The 28,000-nt window shown below is 25.7% G+C and overlaps 1 protein-coding gene across 1 annotated transcript; it reads left to right on the plus strand.

Annotated features, from left to right (window-relative positions):
* Positions 1 to 2,015: 2,015 nt before the first annotated feature.
* LOC145849609 (serine/threonine-protein kinase H1-like) lies at positions 2,016 to 27,987 on the plus strand. The gene is made up of 10 exons (XM_082954581.1): positions 2,016 to 2,118; positions 2,492 to 2,609; positions 4,268 to 4,418; positions 5,854 to 5,952; positions 11,916 to 12,046; positions 13,900 to 14,080; positions 14,402 to 14,557; positions 20,916 to 21,061; positions 25,353 to 25,455; positions 26,897 to 27,987. Exons 1-10 carry the CDS (start codon positions 2,076 to 2,078, stop codon positions 26,945 to 26,947), a joined length of 1,179 nt encoding a protein of 392 aa, XP_082810707.1. The 5' UTR covers positions 2,016 to 2,075; the 3' UTR covers positions 26,948 to 27,987.
* Positions 27,988 to 28,000: the final 13 nt, after the last annotated feature.

Raw genomic sequence — 28,000 nt, forward strand, 5'->3', positions numbered from 1 at the left:
CATTTGTCTTTAGTTTTACGCAGACTAAATCAAACTGTTTTTTTACAAATTAACAAAAAAACTTCAAAGCGTAATACTTAAAAGTTTAAATTTATACGTCAATTAAAAAATAAAGTATTAAATGGATGTAAAAATTCAATTTTAATTTTAAAAACAAGCAACGTATTTTATTCATAGTATCATGTTTAGATTTAACTATTAATTTTTATTGTTCTAAAAAAGTAATAACTAAACTAAAATCTTTTTGTTTAATAAATTGGTGATTTATTTAACATAAACCAGTAATAAATTGAATATCTAATATTAAACACCTAAGTTTTACTATGACGATTTAATCAAAAACTGTTTACGAGCGATTAATAAGTTCGATAAATGAATAATCGGCCCTGCATCGCGAAACGTCAAAACAGAAAAACGCCAAAATATCCACTCGTTTATTTTCACATCAACATTTTCTTTTTTCTGCTGACAAGTGTCTCGCATAGCTGCAGGCGTTTCAATTGTCTTCTTTTCATCGAAATCATTCATGCGTGAAACAGTTTTGTCAGCCGGAAGGTTTTGGATTTCGTTTCACAAAGCAGAGCTTACAGATGTAGTTTGTAGATAATATCAACTTGTAATAAATTATAAAGTTTTAATTTAAACTTAGTTTAACTTTTTGTTATTTTTTTTTTAAATCAGCATATATATGAAATTTGTTTTTATAGTGAATTTTTTTGTTATGCAAGTGCTTTAACGTACTTAAACTATTTTTTGTTTTTTTTGTTTATGGATTAATGGAGCTTACACATACTTTTTATTTGAAATAAAATATAAAGTTTTAATTTAAACTTAGTTTAACTTTTCAACTCAAGTTTGTTTCAAAACGAGCATATACTTAACAACTAATGTTTGTTTTTACAGTAAAGTTGTTTGTTATGCAATTGTTTTAACGTGCTTTAACTTTATTTTTTTGTTTATGTTATAAAGATATTAGTTTAAATCAATGGAGCAAACTAATGACTTTTGTTAAATATTGATAAAAATAATTTTTATTTTACATAATGTATTTGTTTCCAGAAAGCAGTTTTTCATATAATGAAGTAAGTAATAAAGTATTTGAATATTTTTTGTTTAGTTAACTTGTTTAAGCAAATAGTAAGTTTTAACTTATTCAAATGTATCTTTACAATACATTTTTTTAATTTTGTTTAAAATGTTATTAAGTAAGTGAAATTTAGTTTTATTTATTTAGTACATTGTTTGGTAAAGTTTAGTAGAACTTTAAAGTCTGCTTTTAACAATTTTTCTCAGATTTTTCCCAACTTAATTGAGTATAATGATTACGATAAAACATTTTAATAATTCAACTTTTTTGTTTTTGCCTGTGTATTTTTTTTTTCATATTTATTATTAAAAGCATTAAGTTAATTTTGAGTTCTAAAATAAAATTTGAAAATCAAGAATAACATTTAAAATAATTTATTTCAAAGTGTGATCTGTTTGAGATATTAAATAGGCAGCAGACACTAAGTAAGAAAGTTTTTAAACTTTCAAAAGTGCTTAACTACTGAAACTATACAGTTCTAGTTTAAGTTTTTAAGTTATTATTTCAAAACACTTCAACTTTTTTTAAGTACTTTGCTAAATAAACAAATATGTGTGGTTAGAAACACAACTATAAGCTGTACTCAATAAAATATAATAGTAAATTAAACTATTAGACTTTTTTAAAACTTGGCTATTTGTTTATTTTGTTCATTTTCTGTTCAGTCTTTAAAAAGTTTGTTCTTAAAGTTAAAAACTTCCTTAAAAACATTTTTAGGAATAAAAAATCTATAAATAACAGTTTAAGTTATTTTTCTATTGGTTTAGTAAAAAAGTTTGACTTACCTAGTTATACGCAACATAAATTTAATTTTTATGATGAATAAACGAGTTGTTTACTACAAAAATATGATTCATAAGTTTATTGAAAAAAATACTTTAACACATATATTCTAATATACAGTATACCAATAAGTAGTACTTTTTACAGCCTATATTTTTAATTAGAATAAAATGAAAGTATTAAAATAATTAATAAGTTATTAAAAATGGGTTGCGGATCAACAAAAGTTATTCCTGAGCCGTATCATGGTTAGTATTTGTTAAATTTTTTGTACTTTTTTAAACCAACTATCAATTTTTTTTTTAACGTTTTTTCATAAATAAATTTTTCAATTCTTTTTTTTAAGTTCCTTGTGAATTTATACTAAAAAAAAAATTTAAATATTTTCAAGCTTTGAAGTTTAGGGCTCTTCTTATCTACTTTAAAATAAATAGTAATCTAACTTGTGTATTAGTAATAAAAATTACTTAACACAAGAATTTGTACTACTTTTCTTAAAAGATTTGTTGTTTATACTTTTCCTACAAAAACTTCAAGCAACTTATGTTTATACTAAGTAGACAGTTAATACAAACTATTTTAGATTTATCTACTATAATTATTTTCATACTTGAAAACCAGATAAAAGGAATGGCAGTAGGAATAGCAACAAATCTGACCAATCAAAGAGAAAAAAATCAGCAGCAAATGGTAAAGAATATATCAATGATGGGGACAAACCTAAACAAAATAGCACAAAGTAAGATTTGTATATTTGTTGTTGTTTAAATATGAAAGAATATATCAATGATGGGGACAAACCTAAACAAAATAGCACAAAGTAAGATTTGTATATTTTTTGTTGTTTAAATATGAAAGAATATATCTACGATGGGGTTAAACCTGAACAAAAAAGCACGAAGTGAGACTTTCTTTACTTCGTATGAGTAATTAGGCTTAAAAAAAACATTTATTATGAAGATCAAATCTTGGTTCTTTATAGCATAGTTATATTATCACAAAGTTTATTGTTTTGATAAAAATTTAAGTTAGTTTTTAAAATGGCCAAGTAAATTTTTCTAAGAACAACACTATGAACTTGATATTATCATGATGATAACATATTTTTCCTAGTAAAGTTCTTTTTTTTAAGTAGTCATTTATTGGGAAGTTTTTAAATTAAAAAAAGATATGCTAGCTTCTGTACTTTTTTTACCACACAATTTTTTATATTGTAGCTTTTATTTTGGGCTTTATATTTTTTGATAAATTCAAAGCTAGGTCGTAAGTAATTTTTTTTTTAATATAAGACTAGACCTTCTAATAATTATTTTAAACTAACTGTACAGCAAAAACGTTCCAATATAAAATTTAATCTTTCACGACACAAAACCCATAAGAAACCTGCCCATTCTTAAGTTTGTGTATGTATTGTTAGCAGTAAACAAGATTAAAACAAGAGCGTTTTGTTCGTAGTATAAGTGGGATTTCCAAGAAACTATACCGAGATGCAACATGTAAACAGTAAATAAATATTAAAACAATGCACGTTTAGACAAGCCCTTGTATTGAACTATAAAGACAAACTTGGTTTAATTTGGAATAGTCTAAACGTTTTTTTTCTATATATTACATGTAATTGATAGAGAAAAATGTAATATGTACGTCGTACATACATCCTAGTTTAGTTTAACTTTAATTTCACGTAAAAAATACAGTTTGAATAAGATGTTTGTTTTTTAAATAATTAGTGTTTTTTATTAGCCTTCATAATAAGACTAGCTCCACAGTCAATCAAATAAAAAGACAAAACTAAAATCAACTAAACTTTTTTGGAGAACCATATTGTAAATACTACTTCTTAAAAACAGTAGAACTTACATTACAAGAGATAATTTAAACACCATATCATGAACTTAAAATTTATGACTAACCTTTATTATTAGTGTTCTGCGATATCTCTAAATAAAAAATTAAACCTTTTTTTATATACTTATTAATCAAAGTACATACATTTATTAACCTCTTCATATTTTCTTACTAAAAACTTCGTTTAAAAATGTGTCCTGCAAGAAAGTATTTGTACTTTTAAACTAATTACCAAGAAGATAACTAATAGATATACTACTTATTTAAGTCTTCAAACATTTTATATCAAAAATAACCATTTTTTTCACAAATTATCAGCATTATCTAAATACTTGGTCAAAACTAATTGCTGACAGTCGTTTTTTGACATGTATTAAAATTATAAACATTTTTTTCACAGGTCTTTGATGTCTGTACATCTTTGTAATCTCCCCACAAATTATAAGATGTAAAGTAACTTGAAAGTTACGTAGCTCACGTTCTTTTATTCTGTAAATTTGAAAAATATTTTTATTGCAATATTTTATTTATTTTGTTAATGTTTTACAGATCATCGGCGGGGAAGTACCGCGCGAAGTTCGACCCGCGGGTGGTATCCAAATACGAGATCAGAGCTCTGATTGGGCGAGGTAGCTTCAGTCACGTGGTGAGAGTTCAGCATAAAGGGACTGGACAGCAATTCGCTATCAAGATGATCGATGTTAGTGTTTGTATATCATTTAATATAAGCATTTGTAAACTATTTATTCAGGGTTCAGCATAAATGCACTAGGCAGAAATATACAGATCATTCATGTAAGTATTAGTGATAATAACCTACATAAAGTTAGCTTATATGACTATTAGTTATAATGACCTACATAAAGCTAGCTTATATGACTTATTATAACTAATCATAAAGTTACTTTGAGCAATTGATGTGAAATTGTGTATGTTTATACATACTTCATAATTTGTTTTATTTTTTGACTGATGTAAGATTTATTGTAATTTGAATACATATTTACATATTTATTTGGATACTAAAATTTATTTAGTTTTGGTTTTATATTTAAATACCTTATCTGCATAAATATTTATTTTAACACTACTTATGCTTTATGAACACATTTTACATCAAAACTATTTTATCTGTAATTTTCTTTATGTTTTCCTTTAATTTTTATTGTAAAAGTTTTTGCTTACGTACATAAATGTTTAAAGAATGCGATACATACTCTGCTGTTACTTTATGGTAAAACTACTTAAGAACATTTTAAATAATCACAAAGTACATCTTATAACAATATAGTTAATTCTTTAGTTATTTATAGTTAATTTTAGAAACATCTTAAAATCCTTAAACACCTGTTTTATAACAAAAGTCATACTCTGTACAATCATTTTTCATTTAAAAATACTCATAAATCAATAAACTTTGAAAATAGTAACTGCAAACTCAAACCTTGACAATTTATTAAATAAGTTACTATTGTGGTTTATCACTGAACATTTTAGTACCAGTTGAAGGTTAAGACTGTCAATCAGAATTAAAATGTTGTGGTTTATTTGTGTAGTAAAAGTTTAACAAAACTCTTTTATGGTAACACTGATATATAAAATTTTAAGAACCTTATCATCACAGAAGTTTTTAAATGTTTTGTATGACTAGTGAAACATCGTTTACATTATTTGCTCAAACTTTCAAATAGAAATTTATTCAGAAAGTTCAATTTTTTGTAAAAGCTTATAAATTGTTTAAAATAAGGTTTATGAAAAATCATATTTGTCTCTTTTTTTAACATATTAAATGTCGTTTTAAAGTTTTTATTGCCCTTAAGTAATCAATACAGACTACTTTATAAAACTCTAAATCAAGATTAACATACTTTTTTTAAAGGCCCCCTTTAAAACATTCTAAAAAGCTTTGGTACTCTCCAACTATATTTCTCAAAAGGCTATCGCCTAAAACCTTTTTTTTCCTCTTCACCAAAAACTCCAAAATATCTAGCAGAAGTTTCAAGTTATGGCCTCAGGGCCCCTTTACTGTTCATGCCCCACTTTAGGAAACCCTGACCTAAAGCTTTTAAGTCTTTTTTATAATAAATGTTTAAATAAGTGTTCTACCAAAAATAAAATACTTAAAAATGTAACAGGTGAAGCAAAAAGAAGGCCGTGAGGTGTGTGAATCTGAACTGAGAGTGTTGAGAAGAGTCAGGCACATTTATATTGTTCAACTAGTGGAAGTTTTTGAAGTTAGTTTGTTTGATATTATTATTTTAATTTAAATAGAGTCAGACGTACATACATTGTTAAACCGGTAGATTTCTTTTTGATAGTTCAACTAGTTATGCTTAAAAAACTAAATCTTTTAAACAACGCATACTGTTTTGTATTTTAATTATAACTAGAGGACTCAATGTTTAAACTTTAATACATAAAACAGTTTAAGTATTTAAGACTAACCTTTTATTAACCTTTAAAACCTTGTAATTTTAGTATTTTCGTAAAAAGTAACCACAAAACTTGTTTGCATAGTTAATTTTTATTTTAAAATTAATATATTGGCTCGTTTACAAGTAAAAAGTAAAATACTACGTGTGGTGAATATCTTTTAATTTAAAATAATGCAAATTTGTATGTAAATTAAATTGCCTTCTACAAAAATTTCTTTCAAAACAGAATTTAATTGTCGGGAGTGTTCCTTGTAAAGTTACATTGGTTTAAGTTTATATTTAAGATTTTATAAATTTTTGATGTATGATTAGCTTTCATAAGTTATCACTCGAAATAATGAGAAGGTAAAAATTTAGATTATTTTGTAACATGTAAAGTTTTTGAAAACTAGTTTTTCCTTTTGACTTTAATGTTCATTATTTTTTGAGAAAAAACTTAATACATTTTTTCCTTACTATTTTTATACTTAATATAAAATCTGACAATTTAAATTACTAGCTTAAATAAATACAACTGACTACAAGTAAATTTTAATTGGGATTTAATCAACTAATTTTGTTTGAAACAACGATCATGTTTGTATGGGTTGTCAGATGTTTGTCAAAAGTTTTATGAGTAATCTCACAGAATTTTTGCTCAACTTGTTTTTTAATTACTTACTGTCAAGGCATGTAAAATGACCAATTATATGAGTCACGATAGTTACGAATCTTCAATGTCAATTGTGTTTTGTAAACAAATGTAAACAATAAAGATTAAATCTACTTAATTGAAATTTTCACTTTCAGAAACTAAAACATTTAAAAATTTTTTTTAAAACAAACTAGTATGAATAATAAATGTTAGATAAGCAAAAGAATTTTTCGACTCTGCCTCATAATTTTAACTTTTCTCATGAAAAAATAGTTCTTTCGTAACACAAAAAACAAAATAAGTTACCGTAAACTGAAATCATAATTATACTTTTTTACAAAACTATGAGACTTTAAATATAAAAGAATAAATTGTACTTAACACTAAATGTATTTACTGTAAAAGTGGTTTCGTTTAACTTTATACGAGCAACATACTTCTTAATGGATTATTATTTTCACTACACAAATAAAGTATGCGATGAAATATGTGTATACATCTACAAAAAGTTGCTATTTATAACGTTCTTGCGCAAGTCGTAATGCCACCGGTTTTATCTAAGAATTCAAAGTATTGTTACGTCATAAACGCATTGTTGTGACGGAACAGTAGGTGATAGATAAGAAACGTATGTAAATAAATCAAAGTATTTTTTAGATTATTCTCTACATTTTTTTAATTGTCTCCCCAAACTTTATTACTTTGTAATAAGTAAAAAGATAAAAATTTGAAGTTGAATTTTTGTTATTTTTAAAAAATCTATATACTGTTGTTAACAAAAGTTATCTACTGTAATTTGTACCGAATAATACTTTTGAATACTTATAATTTTGAAAAGACGAATTGAGTTTTACCTAGTCAACCGAACAATTATGAAAAATCTATATTTTATAGATTAAGTTTATATTTGTAACTAAAACTTGTAATAATACGGATATAATTACTAAAACATTAAAATTATCCTTAGACAAAAACAATTCATTTTTATTCAAAAGAATTTTTGATCCTTTTCAAGTTAAATCGATTAAATTAAGCACATAGCAAAACTCAGAAGCCTGAGAAAATCTAAACTTAATCCAAGATCAAAATATTAAACTTATGTTTTCAGCCACTTGACAAGAATATAACCCGTATTAAGGCGATTTAATCATAAGTACATAGGTGTAGGTTTTATTCTATAAACTGTTTAAAACTAATCTTACATTTTGTATAAACTATTTGAGGCAGTTTTTCTTTAATTATTTAAAATTAATCCTTCATTTGTTTATGCCAATTTGAACTTATGTTAACCGAAGATATATTTTTTGGTTTTATAAACTATGATTAACTGAAAAACTTTAAATTATGTTTATAAATGTTAAAAGCCTTGTGTTTTTAAGTTGCCAATTTTTTATTTTTATCAAGTTGTTAAAATAAAATTTTAGACTATCTATCATAGAATAAGCTATATTTTTATTAGATTTACATATACATTTTTTAAAGTTTCTCCAAATTTTTATAAGAACATTAATAAATGATAATGAATTATTAACAACCTAAATTAAAGAATAATTAGTTTGGTTTTGCTAAACTAATTTGTGTGGGAACTAAAAAAAAATTCCATAAAGTCTGTAGATTTTGTTTTAAATTAGGAATATAAAATAAGCAACTATTTTATGACAACTAACTTTTTTCAAATTCGCATTAACAACAACTAAATTTAGGAATGTTTGCCTTATGAGATAAAAGCAATTTTTATGTTTAATTTTTGCTATAACATCAATTAAGTTTAATAATCCATTACATCCTAATTAAATAACTGCTAGATTACGTTAACAAATCCAATACATTTAAGCATCGCATACTTTTTTTTTATATTTTCTTATAGGTAATCGTGTTTTGATAAGTCTCATGATAATTTAATTTTTTAGCAAAGTGATTGCTTTGAAAAAATCAAAACTCCATTAAACATATATTTTCTTCGTATTACTTTTATTGAAAATTCCATTATAGTTGTTATAATTGTGGTTTAATAAGACGCGTGATTAGTGTTTTCTTTGTAAATTTAAAATATATTTTTTAATTTTAAATTTATTGTATAAAAATTTAACGGATCAACAAACTGTTATGAAACACAAGTAGTTAAACGTTTAGTTTTGAATTCAATAATTTTTCTTCTGAATTTTCACTAAATGTAAGTTTAATAATAAGTTTTGGGTTTGCTTTTAACATTAAACTTAAAGTTTATTAAAAACGTGGAAAACTTGTACATGGATTAAACATAATTTTATAAAGTAGTAAAAGTAAATTATTTTTTCTCAAAATAGATACTCATTTTATTCAATAAAAAACTGAAAACTAAATTCAGACTACTATTAGTGATTGCTTTATATTAAATAGTTTATTTTTTTACTTTTTTGTAGTTTTATTCAATTGAACTGACACACTTGGAATTTTTGCACTTTTTTTAAACCACTTATAGCTTCATGACAGGCGTAACAACGTGATTTATACGATTTTGTAGTTTGGTTAATCTTCACAGTGTTTCAGTAAATCTCCATGGCCGAAAATCCTGAATAATTGAAATAATCCATCCATTGTTTTCGAAACCAACAACATGCCCACACTGCTAACCTTGTAATTGGTTTAAAAACAAGCTGAATACTGAAAAATTGTTTCAGTGAAAAGGATTTAAATTTTGAAAGTGTCATGCTACATAAAGTGTTGTAGAAAACAATAAAACAAAACTAAAAGTATTCATAATCATCGTAGTTACATTTACAGCTGTATAGTAGTATTTACTTTAAAAAAAAGCTAAATGCATAGAAATTCTTTCAGTAAAAATGATGTAAAGTTTCGTGTCACATAAATAGTAGTAGAAAAACAATAAATAGGACTAGAGGTGGTAATAATTATCATGATAACAATTTATAGCTATATAATAGTAATATTATTGTGTCGTAGACCACTACTAACCTTGTAATTGCTTTAAAAACAAGCTGAATACTGAAAAATTGTTTCAGTGAAAAGGATTTAAATTTTGAAAGTGTCATGCTACATAAAGTGTTGTAGAAAACAATAAAACAAAACTAAAAGTATTCATAATCATCGTAGTTACATTTACAGCTGTATAGTAGTATTTACTTTAAAAAAAAGCTAAATGCATAGAAATTCTTTCAGTAAAAATGATGTAAAGTTTCGTGTCACATAAATAGTAGTAGAAAAACAATAAATAGGACTAGAGGTGGTAATAATTATCATGATAACAATTTATAGCTATATAATAGTAATATTATTGTGTCGTAGACCACTACTAACCTTGTAATTGCTTTAAAAACAAGCTGAATACTGAAAAATTGTTTCAGTGAAAAGGATTTATGTTTTGAAAGTGTCATGCTACATAAAGTGTTGTAGAAAACAATAAAACAAAACTAAAAGTATTCATAATCATCGTAGTTACATTTACAGCTGTATAGTAGTATTTACTTTAAAAAATAGCTAAATGCATAGAAATTCTTTCAGTAAAAATGATGTAAAGTTTCGTGTCACATAAATAGTAGTAGAAAAACAATAAATAGGACTAGAGGTGGTAATAATTATCATGATAACAATTTATAGCTATATAATAGTAATATTATTGTGTCGTAGACCACTACTAACCTTGTAATTGCTTTAAAAACAAGCTGAATACTGAAAAATTGTTTCAGTGAAAAGGATTTATGTTTTGAAAGTGTCATGCTACATAAAGTGTTGTAGAAAACAATAAAACAAAACTAAAAGTATTCATAATCATCGTAGTTACATTTACAGCTGTATAGTAGTATTTACTTTAAAAAAAAGCTAAATGCATAGAAATTCTTTCAGTAAAAATGATGTAAAGTTTCGTGTCACATAAATAGTAGTAGAAAAACAATAAATAGGACTAGAGGTGGTAATAATTATCATGATAACAATTTATAGCTATATAATAGTAATATTATTGTGTCGTAGACCACTACTAACCTTGTAATTGCTTTAAAAACAAGCTGAATACTGAAAAATTGTTTCAGTGAAAAGGATTTATGTTTTGAAAGTGTCATGCTACATAAAGTGTTGTAGAAAACAATAAAACAAAACTAAAAGTATTCATAATCATCGTAGTTACATTTACAGCTGTATAGTAGTATTTACTTTAAAAAAAAGCTAAATGCATAGAAATTCTTTCAGTAAAAATGATGTAAAGTTTCGTGTCACATAAATAGTAGTAGAAAAACAATAAATAGGACTAGAGGTGGTAATAATTATCATGATAACAATTTATAGCTATATAATAGTAATATTATTGTGTCGTAGACCACTACTAACCTTGTAATTGCTTTAAAAACAAGCTGAATACTGAAAAATTGTTTCAGTGAAAAGGATTTATGTTTTGAAAGTGTCATGCTACAGGCAAAGTATCAGAAAAAGAATGAAATAAAACTAGTTATAATCATCATAATAACAGTTTATGGCTTTATAGTAACAATTACTTTAAAAACAGGCTAAATGTGTAGAAATTGTTTAAATAAGAAAGATTTAAATTTTGAAAAGTGTCCTGTTACCGAAAATGTAGAAGTAAAACATTAAGATAAGACTAGAGGTGGTAATAATTATCATAAAAACAGTTTGTATCTGTATAGTATTATCTTTATCGTTGCAACCATTGTTTACCAAGTAATTACTTTAAAAACAATCTGAATTGATGTGATAAAGATGATTTAACGATCTAAAGTGTCATGTTTCATCAAAAGTTACAAAATACAAGTAATGATCACACAAACAGTTTGAATATTTAATAGGACTGTTGAAACCATGTGAAGTAGTTTTACAACTAACACAATCTAGTTAGTAGTCTGATCGTAAAGAAAATATAACTTTTTAATGGTTTTATGACTTTTAAACATTTTTTTCACACAGGCAACAGATAAATGATACTTTTATTCTATTTTTTTATAAGACTTCTAACTACATAACTTTTTAAACAAATGTTTTGTTTTTCTTTCAGACCCCGGAAAAATCGTTCATAGTAATGTAACTAGCAAAATGATGATTAAAACTAATAACTAGTTCAAAATACAACGCCACCATTACTTTCTTATCAAATTTATAATATATATTTTTCATTGCACAGGCCCCGGACAAATCGTACATGGTGATGGAACTGGCGAAAGGGGGCGAACTTTTCGACAGAATTATCGCTAGAGGGAGCTTCAGTGAGCGGGATGCCGTGAAAGTGCTGCAGATGGTGCTGGAAGGCGTCAGGTTTGTTGGAATATTATTTAAGTTTTTATTACTCAATGTGAATATAAGTCATAAAAATATTTTCAAGCTTATAACTTTTATCGCTATGTACTAAGTACTTTAAAGCTTTGTCGAATCTAAAACTTTCGAAAAAATCTTTAAATCATGGTTTTAGAAGGGTTAGGTTTGTAAAAAGTTTATTCATTTTATATCGCTGAATACTTGATGTATCAAATCTTATGCAGTATCAAGAAATATTAAAAGGTGTCAGGTTTCTTGAAAGTGTTATTAATTTTAAATAAACCTAGATTTTTTTTGTTATTTTTTTTCTTCATTTTAAAAGGTGAAGATTGGTTTAAAAGTGTTAATTGTTATTTATGTCATATAAAAACGTTTAACATACATAGATAAATTTTTTTATTCTTAGTTATCATAAAAGGCGTCAGTATTGTTAAAAAGTTCTGTTATAGTATATACAAATAGTTTTAAAAACAAAAGGTAAATGTGTGTATAAGTTGTAATTGTTATTATAGTAGTATCAAAACTATATATTATTTAGCAATTTTATTTAAATTTTTTCAAAACACTTTCCAAACAAAAAAGTAATGATAACATTTATTCTTGTAAAACTATAAAGTTTTTAAGTGTACGTTTTTTTGTAAAAACTTTGAAACTAATCATTTTTTATAAAACACTTTTTTTATTTCTTATATCTTAAGCACTGCCTTATTACCAAATAATTTCAAGACATCTCAGATTTTTGTATTTTGAATATTATAGTTGTATGTAAAAAAATATGCTTTAAAAAGTAATATGAAAATTTAACAAACAATTTTTGGACAAACAATAGATCAAAACAAAAATACTTTAGTAGAACTTTTCAAGATTTAGAACTTTTCAAGCAGTTTAGAAAAAAATATTAATTTGAAATTGTAAATGTTACATTATTTAATTATTTTCACAATAAATATCAAAAGATAAATTAAGTAAATATCTTTATAAAAATTGTAACTTATAATGCAATAGTTCAAGAAAAGATAACATCAATTTACAATAGTTTAATAACAATTTTTTTAAATATAAGAATGATTAAGTTTTATTAGATACGTCTCATGATTTCCTTTTTGTGACATACGTTAACTTAAATTAATATCCTATGGTATTATTTTTAGTTTCTAGAAAACAGAATTACCAAATAACAAACTTTTCATGATTAATTAAAAATTATAACATAGTTAAGTAGTTTAGCGAAAAATGTTAAAGTTCAAACTTTCTACTACTTTGTAAGCTCTAAACTTTTACAAAAATAAAACAAAGAAAAACAGTTTTTAGTTTAAAGCTTTTGAGTTTGATTATGCTAAGAATAATTATTATTTTACGTAGAAAGCTTGTTTTATGTAATGACCAAAGGCCGTGGAAAATTACTTTTTATCTTTTTATAATTTAATCATACTAAAAAAGTAAAAATACAATTTAAATCAAAAAACCTCATAACATATCTATAAAAGATTAAAATTTTTTTAATTCTTTTTACGTTTAATGTTCAAGGCATCATTTATGTGTACTTACTTTCTAATTAGTTTTGAAATTTTAAAAACATCTCCTTTAACGTTATAATTTGGGTTTAAAACCCGTTGAAGTTTAGTCATCTACTTCCAGGTACCTACATTGTTTTTGCATGTTTTCTTTATAGCTCTATTCCGTATATGTTTTAAAGTAGGTCACTATCGACCTCAATAAATACTTTGAAATTTTTCGAATTTTACCATTCCCAGGTGCCTAAATAGTTTTGATTCCTATAATTTCAAGTATATCTTTTTAAACGTGATAGTTTGGTCTTGAAAGATAAGCAACTAATATTTATCGATTCCTAGGTACCTGCACTCCCTGGGCATCACTCACAGGGACTTAAAGCCGGAAAACCTGCTCTACTTCCACCAGGGGGCCGACAGCAAGATCCTCATCACCGATTTCGGGCTGGCGTCTTCGCAGCGGAGCGGGAACGACAACACCATGACGGTCACTTGCGGCACTCCCGAGTACATTGCACCTGAGGTAAGTAATAAGTATAAAAAAATTATAAATATATATATATACAAAAACATTACCATAACGACAACACCATGACCTTCAGTTGTATCAAGAATTTATTGAGGTGGGTCACAAAAAAAACTATATTTTAAAATTTTTGGTGTATTTTAGTTTATAAATTGACCTTATTACGGTTGTTCTAGAACACACATTAGTTCACATAGTATTATGAATATATATAAAATAGTTAACACACACTGAATCTTAAACTCTAATGTTGGTTTCTCATATTGTGTTTAATTGTTATAGAAAAGAGACCTGACTAAATTTATAAACTTATTTCAGATCCTCCTACGGAAGCCTTACACATGCTCTGTGGACGCATGGGCACTCGGAGTGATAACGTACATCCTGCTAAGCGGCACGATGCCATTCGACCACGAAGAAAAACCCGTGCTCTTCAAATCGATCATCGAGGGAAAGTACACCTTCACGGCTGAGGTTAGAAAAGTATAAATTAAAAAAACTATGATAGAATATATTTGGTTTTCAATTTTAGTTCAGAGCATTACGGTTCAGTATGTTATGATTTTTATGTAACACAGCATTATATCAACAGATTTGTTGTTAATTTTGATAGTTTAATTTATATTATGTTGGTCTTTGTTTGTAATTAGTGTTTGTAATTGAGTTTTGGTCAAATGTTTATCAAAAAAAGATAACATTTTGGTTTTGACATTTGGTAAAAAGGTTTCATAAGGTGCCATAGGATGTTTTTTGATCTTTGTTATATAATAGTGTTCTTTTTTTTTTTTTTTTTTAATTTTTAAAAACTTAATTGGTATTTTACATATTTTTAATTATGCAACTATTATCCGTGTCACGTTTTGACTAAAAAATAAAATAACGTAGAAAAACTAAAACGTAACTAATACTAACGTCTTGTATAATTGTTAAAAATATCTAAAAATCCATGTATAACAAGGCAATTATGTAATAAATCACTTAATTTAACCGACTGAACTAATTTTAAATATAAGTTAAGTCATTAATATGTATGTAAATAAGTAAAAAACAAAAATAAAATACCTCAATTATTTAACAAAGCTACCATGTTGATAAATGAGAACGTGATAAAATGTTGTCACTTTCTTATAAATTCTTTCATTCAAATAGTTCTTTCATTCTAATAATTTTTATTAAATTAATTAATACTTCACTAAAACTACATACGTAGTAAAGATTGTAAAAACTAGCGATTAAGCTTTAATTTTATCTCTTACTACTCTAAATTATCCATATATAACAGTATCTGTAAAATAAATTTTATTTTAAAGTTGCAAAAGAATAATAATAACAATGAAACTTCATAAAAATACAAATTGCTACTTTATCGACTTCAAAGTCTCCACACTTATTGCTTATGCTTCAAATAAAATCTTTAAAATCACTATTTTGAACGTACAGTTATTAAACTTTTGACAAAGTAAAAATTGAAATGTATAATAAAGTTTTCTATTAGATACTATCAAAATGTATGGTTTAATTTAAATTAAGTTAGAAAAATATCCAAGCTTTATAATTTTTCAATCTTTCTGTAAGATATTACTGATCAAAAATATTTTACAACATTATCAAATTGAAAAAATTAAGTTATTACAATTACAACAAATAATATTACACAAATAAATTGTTACACACTTATAACAAAAACATTATTAATTAATAAGTTGTTGTAGTTCAAATGTTTTTTTATTAAATCGATATATGCTTCAAATAAAGTTAAAATGCTGTTAAAAGCATATCAGGATAAATTACCTCGATAGCAAAATTAAACTGGAAGTTACAATAAATAATACATTTTACAAACACACTAGTATACTTAAAAGAAACTTTACAAACAATAGAACAATGTTTTAACAACAAGGCCCGTGCACGAGACCTTTCGCTACCCAGAAAAGGTGAAAATAAATGTTTATCGAGGTCGCATCTCACCTTGAATCGTGCAAAAAACGCACAGATTACCTTCCAAGCAACATAAAACCGAGTAACGTTTTTTCTTAAAACACCGGAGCAATTTAAACACACACACACAGGAGATGGAAATTAAACGCTGTTAAATTAAAACACACCTCCAGGCTATACTTTTTTGTTTCTGCTTTGTAAGTTGATACACACCATCTGAATTGAATGTATTGTTTCGTGGTTTCGAGCTTTAATTTACAACTTCTACCTGCCAAACCGCTTTTTTGTATGCTGTTTCTATTGTGCGTGTGCATGTTTGTAAACAGTTGCCATCTGAATAACAATCCATCTCACTTGAATTGTTTCTGATGATCATCTATTGTTTCTTCATCTATTGTGCTCCGGAAGCTTTATTTTGGTAGTACACGGTACCAACCCGTGTCAGGAAACACGGGTTGTCAAAGTGTGACTTTTCTGCTTTATAAATGATAATGTATTGTTTCGTGATTATTCTGTCTACAGGCATGTGTTTTGTCTTGAAGTTCTAAACCACAGTGTATGGTAGGTAGAAGACAGAAAGCTCTACAGTTGTTTCAAAATCAGTTTGAAGAAGGAAGTTTAGTTTTCATACGTTTATATATTTCAACATATATACATATATATAGTAAGGTTTGGGTGTACATATATATAGTAACGTTTTTATGTTTCAACAAACAAAAACAAAGTTAACTCGATTTGAAAAACAAAAAATCTTGTGTAGGTGTTATTTCAATATCCTTTTGTGAAAATTTATTTAAGTAAGTGCAGACTAGCTCTATAAAAAATTTTCATGTTCAAAAATAAACATCGGTATTTTTTATTGAATAAAACAAATGTGCTTAAAATAGTTATTCGTAGGACCTGGTGCCCCAATAAAAACTTTTTGTTTGTTCACACCACGGATAACTTTTAACGTAAGTTTGTATTACGAACGACTCGTAGATATAAAACTATTCATCATTTGATTTGAAAGGGGAGTTTATGTGGTTTAACTTCTATCAAACAGGTAAATTCTATAAATCATGATCGTGTTAAACATTTAAGATGCAGTGATAAATTTGCTCCTAAAGCTAGTTTCATTACAGATGACCACTTTAAAAAGGTCAGCGAGCTTAGAACGTGTTTCCAAAACAGATCTTGTCTGGTTTTGTCTGAGCTATCTTATTGTCACAACACCCATTTAATTCAATATCTGATCCATCACTATAGAGCTCGACACCCACATTAGCCTTTGAAATAGAGATTAAAGGATTTCTTGAACGTAATCCTTTAAATCGAGTGTTGCATAAAAAAGTTGAAAAACTTATATCTAAATATAAAACAGCCCCTGAAGCAATTACTTTGGTAAGAATACTAATCGTTAATTTTATTGGTAGTGTTGATGTTGTTTTTTAAAAGATATTTAGCAATATGTAACTGCTGTTTAAATTAATTGTTTATTTTTAGTGTTTCTAAAAGCTTCTATTATATTCTATTCTACCTATAAGCTAATTTACACTTTGTTTTTAAACTTCACAAACGTTTTCATGGTTCGTAAAGACTTAGTGTTAACTTCACGTTACCCAATCTATTAAGCCAGTTACTTTTTTTTTTAAGCATTTGGTGAGTTAGACTCAACTTTTAGGCGAGTGTATTTTGTTTTAACAAAACTTGTAACGTTTAATCAACATGCTTTATTGAAACATGATGAAATCGTTTGTTTTTGAATGTTTTTGCCGTTCTTAAGATCTTAGCTCCTACAAAAAAAAAACTGAAAACCGTTATTTATAACTGTTTTTGTATCTTATAACACAAAGATTAAAAAGCGTGATATTCTTAAGATCTCAGTTCCTACACAAATAGCTGAAAACCGTTATTCATAACTGTTTTTGTATGTTTATAACACAAAGATTAAAAAGTGTGATATTCTTAAGATCTCAGCTCCTACAAAAATAGCTGAAAACCGTTATTTATAACTGTTTTTGTATGTTTATAACACAAAGATTAAAAAGCGTGATATTCTTAAGATCTCAGTTCCTTTAAAATTTTTTGGAACAAAACGTTTAATTTTGAGACTTTGTTACCGTATTTCGTTGTTTTAATAGGTTTGTATGTTTACAACGCACAGATTAAGAACTCGTGATATTCTGAAAATTAAATGAAATCATATATAAGCTCAATGTGTTTTATTTGAATACTTTGCTGCTCTTAATCATTGTTCTAGAGTTTTGGTGTTTTTAGTGTGTTATAGACTTCATTTGTAAAAGATAAAACAAATATTATTAAACCCAAATACCATCAGAGTTAGTTATAAACTGTAGTATTTTTTGCAGTTTAGAAGGATTTATTAAAAATGTAGCTGAAAATTTATTTGTGTTATTTTTATACCGCATAAAATTGTAAAAAGATCATCAGATACCTAATTTGTGATTTACACAAAAAAAAATTACAACAATCAAATTTCAGTCACCCTCGGGCGAAGTTGCATTGTTTCAAATCGCGTGTGAAGTGATTGCTTCCTACACAATAAAACCAAAATAAATAAATATCTGTCATTTTCATAATATCGGTTCGAATTAAGTATATCTATCATTTTTATAATATCAGATGCACGGTATGAAGCAAACATATGTGTCTTTGTCTAATTTTAATTGTTTGATTGAGGTTTTTGTTGTTCATTGTTGCTTTTAGATTAAGTTTATGTTGTTTTTTTTAATATGTAATGGATATAAATTTTCAAACTTAATAAATGAAAAATAATGAAAAAAATTATGTTGATTAATACAATCTTTTATTTATTTTTAATCTAATACAAAAATTGTAAAAATTTGTTTATGTTCATTAGGCAAGGAGAATACATTTTTATTTATATTGTAAGAAAAAGCGACGAAAACAAAACTCATATTTATCTTGAAAGTCTTTTTAATTATCATAAGTTAATGGTGGTACATCTCTAAAAAAGCAAAAAAAAAGTCTCTAAATCTCATTTCAGACTTATCATGCATAGAAGGTATTAGTCATTTTAATCCAAGTTGTTTATTCAAGTTTGACGTATACCACCGTTGACTTGTCACCGTTGATTTATTTTTACTTGCAATTTAGTTTACTTTAGTGGTGAAACTTTTGTGCTAAAAAAACTTCCGTCAATTGTTTTAATTGATTGAGTGTGAATGTCTTAAATGTAGAAAATAATTAATCTAAAAAAAACTTGAAAATATATTGTCACTCTCCGACGATATACTAAATTTTTATTTGAAATAGATATTTCCATACAACTTTTTTGGTGAATATGTTAAACTAAACATTTTCAAATAATAATTATTAAATAAGACTTTTTTTAATAAAATAACATTTTTTTAATATTTTGGTTGCAACTTACTCAATAATATCTATGATGCTTACTATGTTGCTAACTCAACTTTTGCAATTAGTTTTTGAAAACAAACATAGAAAACAACCTAAGCAGTAAAACTTTATACATATAACAAAAACCCAAAACATCATGCCTTGAAATCTGTATCAACTGAATATCTCAATTAAAACCGTTTAAAATACAAGACCACACGTTACACCTTTCACACTTTTACATAACTTGTTTTAACCAAAAATGGATTAAAATACCAACATCTTGATTGCTTTGCTTAATCATCTTAAAAACAGAGTAATTTTTCAATTTTTTTTTTCTTTTTCAAAGGAATTCGTACATAAAATATCCTTGTTATTGACAGTTGATGCTGACGGTTTGATGACGTCAAAGTTTACTGTGCATAAAAAAGTACTTTGTTGAGACATTTTTAGATATAAAACGTTCTTTTTTGCAGTTAATTACCAAACTGATATTTAAATGTTCTATAAAATGATGAAACGGGAATTTGTGTTTTAATATCCAAGTAATGTAAATTATTTTAAGTATAATTAATAGGAAATGCTCACGTTTTTAAACAATCAAAGTAAAAATGGTCAGGTACATCGTGCTTATTTCGTGGAAGTAATAATACTTATTAGTTATATCGGAGAAGAAAATAAATTAATATAATAAAATTATCATTAAAACTAAATACTTGTTAAGATTTTATGTTTTTTATTTCTAAAACATGCAAATGTTAAACTACGACTTGTTGAAATTGTATCGATACAGTATTTTTATAACTTTTAGTTGCTTTTACAAAAAAAGTAATTATATCAGTTTTAATAAAATCTATAAATAAATCTCAAATTATTTATTGTAAACAGTGTGTAAAAAAAGCTATTTATATCACGTTGTTTGTATTTGTTTAGCCATACCAAATCATTGTTTCAGTAAAAATTTACAAACACCTTATGTTGTTTGTTTGTTATATACTAATCAATATGTTTTTCTTCTAAATTGTTTGTTTGTTATGTACTAATCAATATGTTTTTCTTCTAAATTGTTTATTTGTTATACACTAGTCAATATATGTATGCTTTTCTTCTAAATTGTTTGTTTGTGGTCAGTGAAATACATCGATCATTTGTTTTAGATAAAATTAAATATTGACTTTTGATTTTGTTTTAATTTTTAGGTTTTATAACACGTTCTGAAATTATATTTACCTTGAAGTTTATTTTCAAAAAGTTTAAATCAATGTAATAAAAACACGCAACATTTTCTTTAACAACTTGACGCATATAAAAGTTCAAAATTAAAAAATTTATTATTTTGTTAATCATATCAATATTTTTAATTTAATCAGCCATGGCCCCACGTATCGAGACCTGCAACTGACTTCGTTCAGTCTTTCCTCTTACTTTATAGATTATTTTATCTTCAATAACTACACATTTAATACCTTAGGAAACATTAATTAATATAAACAATTATTAACTTAATATTTATCATTTAAAATTCTTACAGCCGTGGCCGCACGTATCCAGACCTGCAATTGATTTCGTTCAGTCTTTCCTCTCGGTGGATCCCGCAAGGAGAATGTCTCCCGCACAGGGTCTCAAGCATCCCTGGATACACAACAACACTAACCAGTCCAACAAGAACCTTGTTAGGTAAGTGATAAAAGATTAATTATAAAAATTGATCTAAACATATAGTCAAGCATCCCTTGATCTGAAAAACACCAATCGGTCCAATAATAACCTTGTTAGGTAAGTGATAAAATGATTAATTTTAAAAATTGATTTAAACATTTAGTCAAGAATCCCTTGATCTAAAAAACACCAATCGGTCCAATAAGAATCTCGTTAGGTAAGTGATAAAAGATTAATTTTAAAAATTGATCTAAACATATAGTCAAGCATCCCTTGATCTGAAAAACACCAATCGGTCCAATAAGAATCTCGTTAGGTAAGTGATAAAAGATTAATTTTAAAAATTGATCTTAACATATAGTCAAGCATCCCTTGATCTGAAAAACACCAATCAGTCCAACAAGAACCTTGTTAGGTAAGTGATAAGAGATTAATTATAAAAAATTGATTTAAACATATAACCAAGCATCCCTTAATCCAATAAGAACCTTGTTAGGTAAGTGTAAAAAATGTTAACGACAAAAATATCGTTAGGTGGGTATTTTTTGTTGATATTCATTTATTTTCATCGATCGACCAAAAAACGATTGTTTCATGAATTAATCAATAGGTCAAAAAAATTAGTAAATATCACTTACGCTTTTATGTAAAAACTGCATACTAACGATAAAAGATACATACATTAAGATAATGAAGATAGTACATACTAACTAAAAACCGTAAAAATTCTAATTTCTTTAGTAGTGTTTTTATACAGTTGGTGTCTAACTTAAATATTTTTTTGTAAGTTTGTTGTAATCTCAGAGTTAGAAAAACACCTACGTTAATTCACAAAATTAAAAATCAAGTGGTACATTAAAAGAAAATTTATCTATATGAACCCGGATGTCTTATCTAAGCAAAGGAGAGTCAACCTAATCTTGGATTACGATGGCATATACACACATTTTATATAATTACATGTTTTATACCGAAGTTTGTGGAAAACCTGGATGCTCATAAAATAATATATCTTTTTTAAATCTCATTAGCTTGGTGCTCGAATTAAACACCAATTTATCTTTTATAATCCTTTTTTTGTTTTTTCTTTATCTTCGCGTGTTACTTTTCTGGCACGCAATGTGTGATTATGACATCATAATGGTTGTTTCTCACGCTATATTGTTGATTGCCAAGATGTGATTAGGATCGAAAGTAGTCAATCGCTATCTTTGGTATTAAATACATGTCTTTTTTACGGGAAGATTTTTTTCTATAGCCAATATTTGCATTAATTAAAGTTGATACAGTTAAACAGGCAACAGGCTGTAGCGACATATGTTAAAATAAACCTTTTTTTTTATTAAACAACTTGTATGGAATTTTATTTTAGATGAAATTATTTATCCTCCATTTCTACTATAATGAAATATTGTTTTTAAATTTCGAAAATTCACTTTCCACCTCTAAACTAATTATATGTGTTTGTAAGTTAAATTTCAATGAAGTATGTTTTTAAAATTTGAAATTTTAAAACTTGAAACAAGAACCTCTTAATGTTTATTTCATATAGTAGTTGAAGTAAAATTCTCAATGAATGTACAATTTACTTAAAACTGCTTGGAACTTACTTAAGACCAAAAAGTCTATTTTTGTGTCTTTAGATACTTGATCTTAAATTTCTAGAATGTAAAACTTTACATAAAAATAAGTCAGTTTCCAAGAAGTAAAAACTTTTAAATAAAGACTACACACACTTGCAGTATTCTTAAAATGTAAGGTTATCTACAAATGCGCACTAAAAATCTTAGCACAAATTGACATGCAGACATTTAAAAAACAACGAATTATACTTAATTTCCAAAAAAATATAAAATAACTTTTTATAAGAATATTAAGTGTATTGAGAAAGAAGTTCCTTTATAAAACTATTTTTCATGGTACATAAAAACAAATTTGATGAGCTGCCATTGCAAACCGGAGAATGATACTCACTTGCACAAAGTATAACAATAGAAGATGTCATGTATTACAGCGTGATTGTACGGTTAACAATACTGGTGTGGTGTTCATACTATTGGTTAAATTTTCCGTCATATGACACGGAGGACTAAAAGCGTGATTAAACTGACTGTCTGTGAACTTTAGTTACAAATATATCTAATTACGTTTTGTCGTTCCATTAAAAAAATATGTCATTCATGATTTCTAGTTTAAAGACAATGTTTAAATATGTGATCTTTCTAAAATGTAACTAAACTTAAAAAAATGTTATGTGACTGTTTCTTCAGCGTGCTCTAAAAAAAATCAACTTTTTAAGTTTAGTTACATTTGACAAAGATTGCATTTTAAATGTTGTCTTTCAACTAGAAATCATGAATACAAAGTTGCCATGATTATTTTTGAACTGATATTTAAAAACGGTGGATGGATCTTGTTTGCACCAAAAAACAAAAGATGTTTTCATGTGTTATGATTTTGTGTTGAGTGTGTGTTGTGATTTTTGGTTGTTAAGAAGTTCTTCGTGATTCTTTGGTTTCCATTGGTACTATATATCAATCAATGTTGTCATAAGACAACACAGAACATAGTTTTAATAAAAGAGTGGTTATTATTTTTGAACTTTGATTATGAATAAAATAAGCTTTTTTCTTTCATGAATACTAAAATAAAATTTCTGCCACTAACTTTTTTCAACTGTTAAAAACTGTATACATTTTTATCTGAAAAAAAGTTCAGATTAAATACATCAGTAAATTATAAATCAATACTAGTTTATAAATACTACAAATTAAATTTCAATCTTTATGCACTAAATATTTCTAAAGGTAACTTACTTTTAAAGGTAACGACTTTATACTAAATATTCCCTTTCTCAACTAAAACTTTTGGAGCTGTTATGAGAAAAAATTCGTGTTTTCAATTACACAAGAGTGTTCAGAACAGCTGTGTTTAGTCTTACACTCCTTCACACAACTTTTCTAACTCAAAATATATAAAAATTTAGACTTCGCATGCAAATTAGGTGTTTTAAAATAGAGGAATAAATAATTTGATATATATTGTTTTTGAACGACAAACAAAGTGCTAAAAGTTTTGGTCCGTGTACGAGAAAACCTTTCGGTTGTCGAGTCGCATACCACTAGGATACCTTTTAACATTTGTCCAGGGCAGTTTAATATCAAAAGTTAAAAATCATATTTGCAGTTTTTTCGCTTGTTTAGATACATTAATTTTAGATTTTAAACGACAAAACTTGTTCCTTTTATAAAAATCAATTTTCTATTCAACATACTATACTCTTTAAGAGAACTTTGAGCATAAATTTTGAAACTGAAATTACTTTATTTTTTTTTTTTTTTAGTTTAAAAGTTTCACTTTTTCAAGTTTGTATATAATGTTGGTAACGTAGTAAACACTGCAATAAACTTGATAGTTTTATTTTTACCCAAACATTTGATGATTTACTAACTTGCTATAGTATAATATATGTCATTGTCTTAAAATAGAACAATAGAGACATTTTTCTTTTTAATACATATCAGACATTAATACATCTGCGAGATAACACTAAGCGATTTTTTATTTCTCTGACACGTTTTATTATATTTCTTTTATTAATAAGTGTCTGGGAAACTGTTTTTGTGTAAATAAAATTCTCATGATTAGATCTTTTTGTGAATTTTGAAAACGTGTTGATCGTTTTTTTGTCTCCTCAATTTATCTGTATAGTGATTTATAACATTCATTGCTTAAAATGAAAAACTAAAAATTACTTTTGATAGAAAAGTGTTAGATAGATAACTTTTAGTGTTATGTGGTAATTTTAATACGACCTACGTGATTAATTACTTTTAATTATGATTGAAACGTAACTGATTACTTTGTATTAGTTTTTTTCACAAACCAAACGACGTGTCAAAATTATAATTTGAAAATCAAAACTTACGTAAAAAATATTATTTATCTACTTAGTCCAAAAATGTATAAGTTCCATTATGGCGTTAATTTAAGATGCTTGTAATAACTTAATTGAACAAATGTTAAAGACAATTTATGTTAAATGCACCTACGAATGAGCATGTTTTTTAGTTTAAAGAGGACAACATTGGTATATACATTTATTTCAAAAAGTTAATAGGAAATGTAGAAAAACTTTACACATTTATTTTTAAAAACGTTATCTATACTATACTTGTATTTTCACAAAATTCCAACGACTCTACACACATATTGGTTTTGAAAAAACTTGGAAAAACTATTAAAAGATTATTAACAAGTACTTCTATGAAACTCAATAAAATTTATTTTATACGCATTTGTTTAACAGGACGATATCTCAGAACATATTGAAAAGAGCTTCCTCGCGAAATTCTAACAAATCTGCAAAATCAGTCGCATCTAACAGAAGTCTAAGAAGCCAACACAGAAAAGTTAGTTTTTGTTTGTATGTATACTTTATAAATTTATTTCAATGATTTTTACAAGTTTACAATGTTGTATAAAGTACACAGAAAATTTAGTTTTTACTCAAAACTATACAAAACCAATCGTAGCTTTTTAATTGTTTTTTTAAAGGTGTATGACATATTGTTTTTAAAATTGTAATAAGATAACTTATAGCTGACAGTTGATCAAATTTTTGACACCTTGGCCATATTTTAAAACAAAAAACAGTTTTTTTGTATTTAAAGTAGACTTATGATGCAGACAAACTTATGTAAACTTAAAACTTAAACATTATTTAGTGATTACGTTGTTATAAACTTGAAATGTAAGTCATGTTTTATATTGTTTTTTTTAATTGATACTGAAGCTACAAACTAGCAACAAATTATTTTATTTTTCTTTTAGTGTAGATTAGCGTAACTTAAATAACAATAAGCTATATTTTTTCTATAACTTACAAACAAAACTATAAAAAAATACTTTCAACTTTTTACACTAATTTATTTCAATTTTAGAGTGAGTTCGAAATAACTTATAAATATACTTTTAACCAAACTTAAAATAAACATAAACTTAAATACAATAACGTACCTTTAACTGATTTTTAATTTATTTTATGAAAAACAACATAATACGTTCGCACTAGAACATTTTAAATAATTATATTTTAAACTGTATAGTATAGTGACGTGTGAAAAATTTAAATAAAGTTTACAAACGACTTACAAAGCTACGCCCAATATTGTATTCTCGGGAATTTTATTGTTTACTTATTAAATATTTCTTCCAAGCCGCAGTCTAAGGTGTTGCTAATTGCCATTATTAGATAAACAATAGAAAGTTCAGGTTTTATAAAACAATTATTTTCCATAAACTTTCGTAGTGTGCAAAATTAAGCTTTATTTGTTTTAAGTGTTAAGACTGAATAACTTTAACTTTTGATAACTATTTTTTATATCAAGTTTATCTTATAGTAGCTTTATACTAATATAATTCAAAAAAGAGACTTAACCTTTTATGACTGTTTTTTAATTTTTATAGTTATAGTCGAACTTTTTTAGTAACAAAAATAAAACAACGGCAGCTAATACCTGTAATACTTTTTGTAAACGACCTAAAATCTTAATTGAACTTTTATAAGACAAATAAAATTTTACTTGTTGGTCATTAAAAGCTTTTATTTCTGTTTTTTAACAACACTTTTAAAAGTTTCATAAAATAGTGGTTAAACCCAGTCTTTTTTATTAAACAAATACACAAAACTTATATATCTTAGTTATATTTATTATTGATAACTATATTTAAATCATTTAATATAAAAAAATACCAGAAATTTTTGTTTTAAACAGTGTTACATTTTGTCATTTTATAAAACCTTTAAAAAGAATAAACACAGAACATAGCTTAATTTAACTTTTTTCAAAGGTCAACGCCAAAGAGCTTGATGATCTACTGAAAAAATATGAAAGATACTGAAGATAACTGCCTGACAACTTACACATGTTGAAAATTAGAATTGACAATACACACTTGTTATACAATTTGAATTAAAGAATTGCGAGTCGTCTAACTGCTTATATGAGACAATCTGAGTGGAGTTTGCTAAATATAGATGATTATTGCATATAGGAAGTTTTAGTAAGAAATTGATCTTTATAAACAATGTATTTTTGGAGTAAAAACGTGTTAAATTGATTGAGTTTTAATGTTAACTATTTCGAAAAGCTGTTAGGAGAAAGTTACAAAAAACAAATCAACTTTATGTACGATTTAATGTATGAATTTGTTAAAAAATTAAAAAATAACCACTATCTAAATAAAGCACAAAAATTTGTTAAACTTGTTTATAACTATTGAATGGAAAATATTTGAATATTTATACAAACGAATAGTACTTTCGTATTTGCGTTTTTATTTTAAATTTACAATTTATTTCTGCTTAAATAGAATAATAATTATTTTATATATCTAAGATTAGATTATGTTTTAATTTTAATCACGAAAAAAACTTTATCTTTTTATTTTACGCAGTCTTGTTTAGTTTTATTTGAAGAGTGATAATATCTCAAATATAATTAAAAGGTTTTTGTTTTGATAACATTAAATATTAAAAAAAATTAATTGATATATAAAGAAACCTTTTACCTGGGCAATCTATCAGTATTTATTCATTTCTTTTATTATTTTTATCTCGGTTTTTTTTTTGCGTTAACATTATCAAAATTGTACTTTTTTCAAAATATTATTAAGTGCATTATAACTTTTTTTTTAACTTTGTAAGTCTTTTTCAGTACCAAATACGCAAAAGTTTTAAAAAACATAAATATTTTTTAAAGGTTTAGTAATATAGTTTTTTGTCTTAACTAAAATTGACTGCTCGATTTACTGAAATATTAAAAAATTTTTAACATTTTAATTTTTTTTAAAGTTAAACTTTTAAAGTTTTTGTAGTTTTTTTTCTTCTGTATTTTTACTAAATAGCCGTCCCAATTACCTAGCAAGCTCAAACAAAATTTTTATGAAAATTTC

The sequence above is a fragment of the Thalia democratica genome, chromosome 2 (assembly GCF_965202585.1).
Source record: "Thalia democratica chromosome 2, ktThaDemo2.hap1.1, whole genome shotgun sequence".
Lineage (NCBI taxonomy): Eukaryota > Metazoa > Chordata > Thaliacea > Salpida > Salpidae > Thalia > Thalia democratica.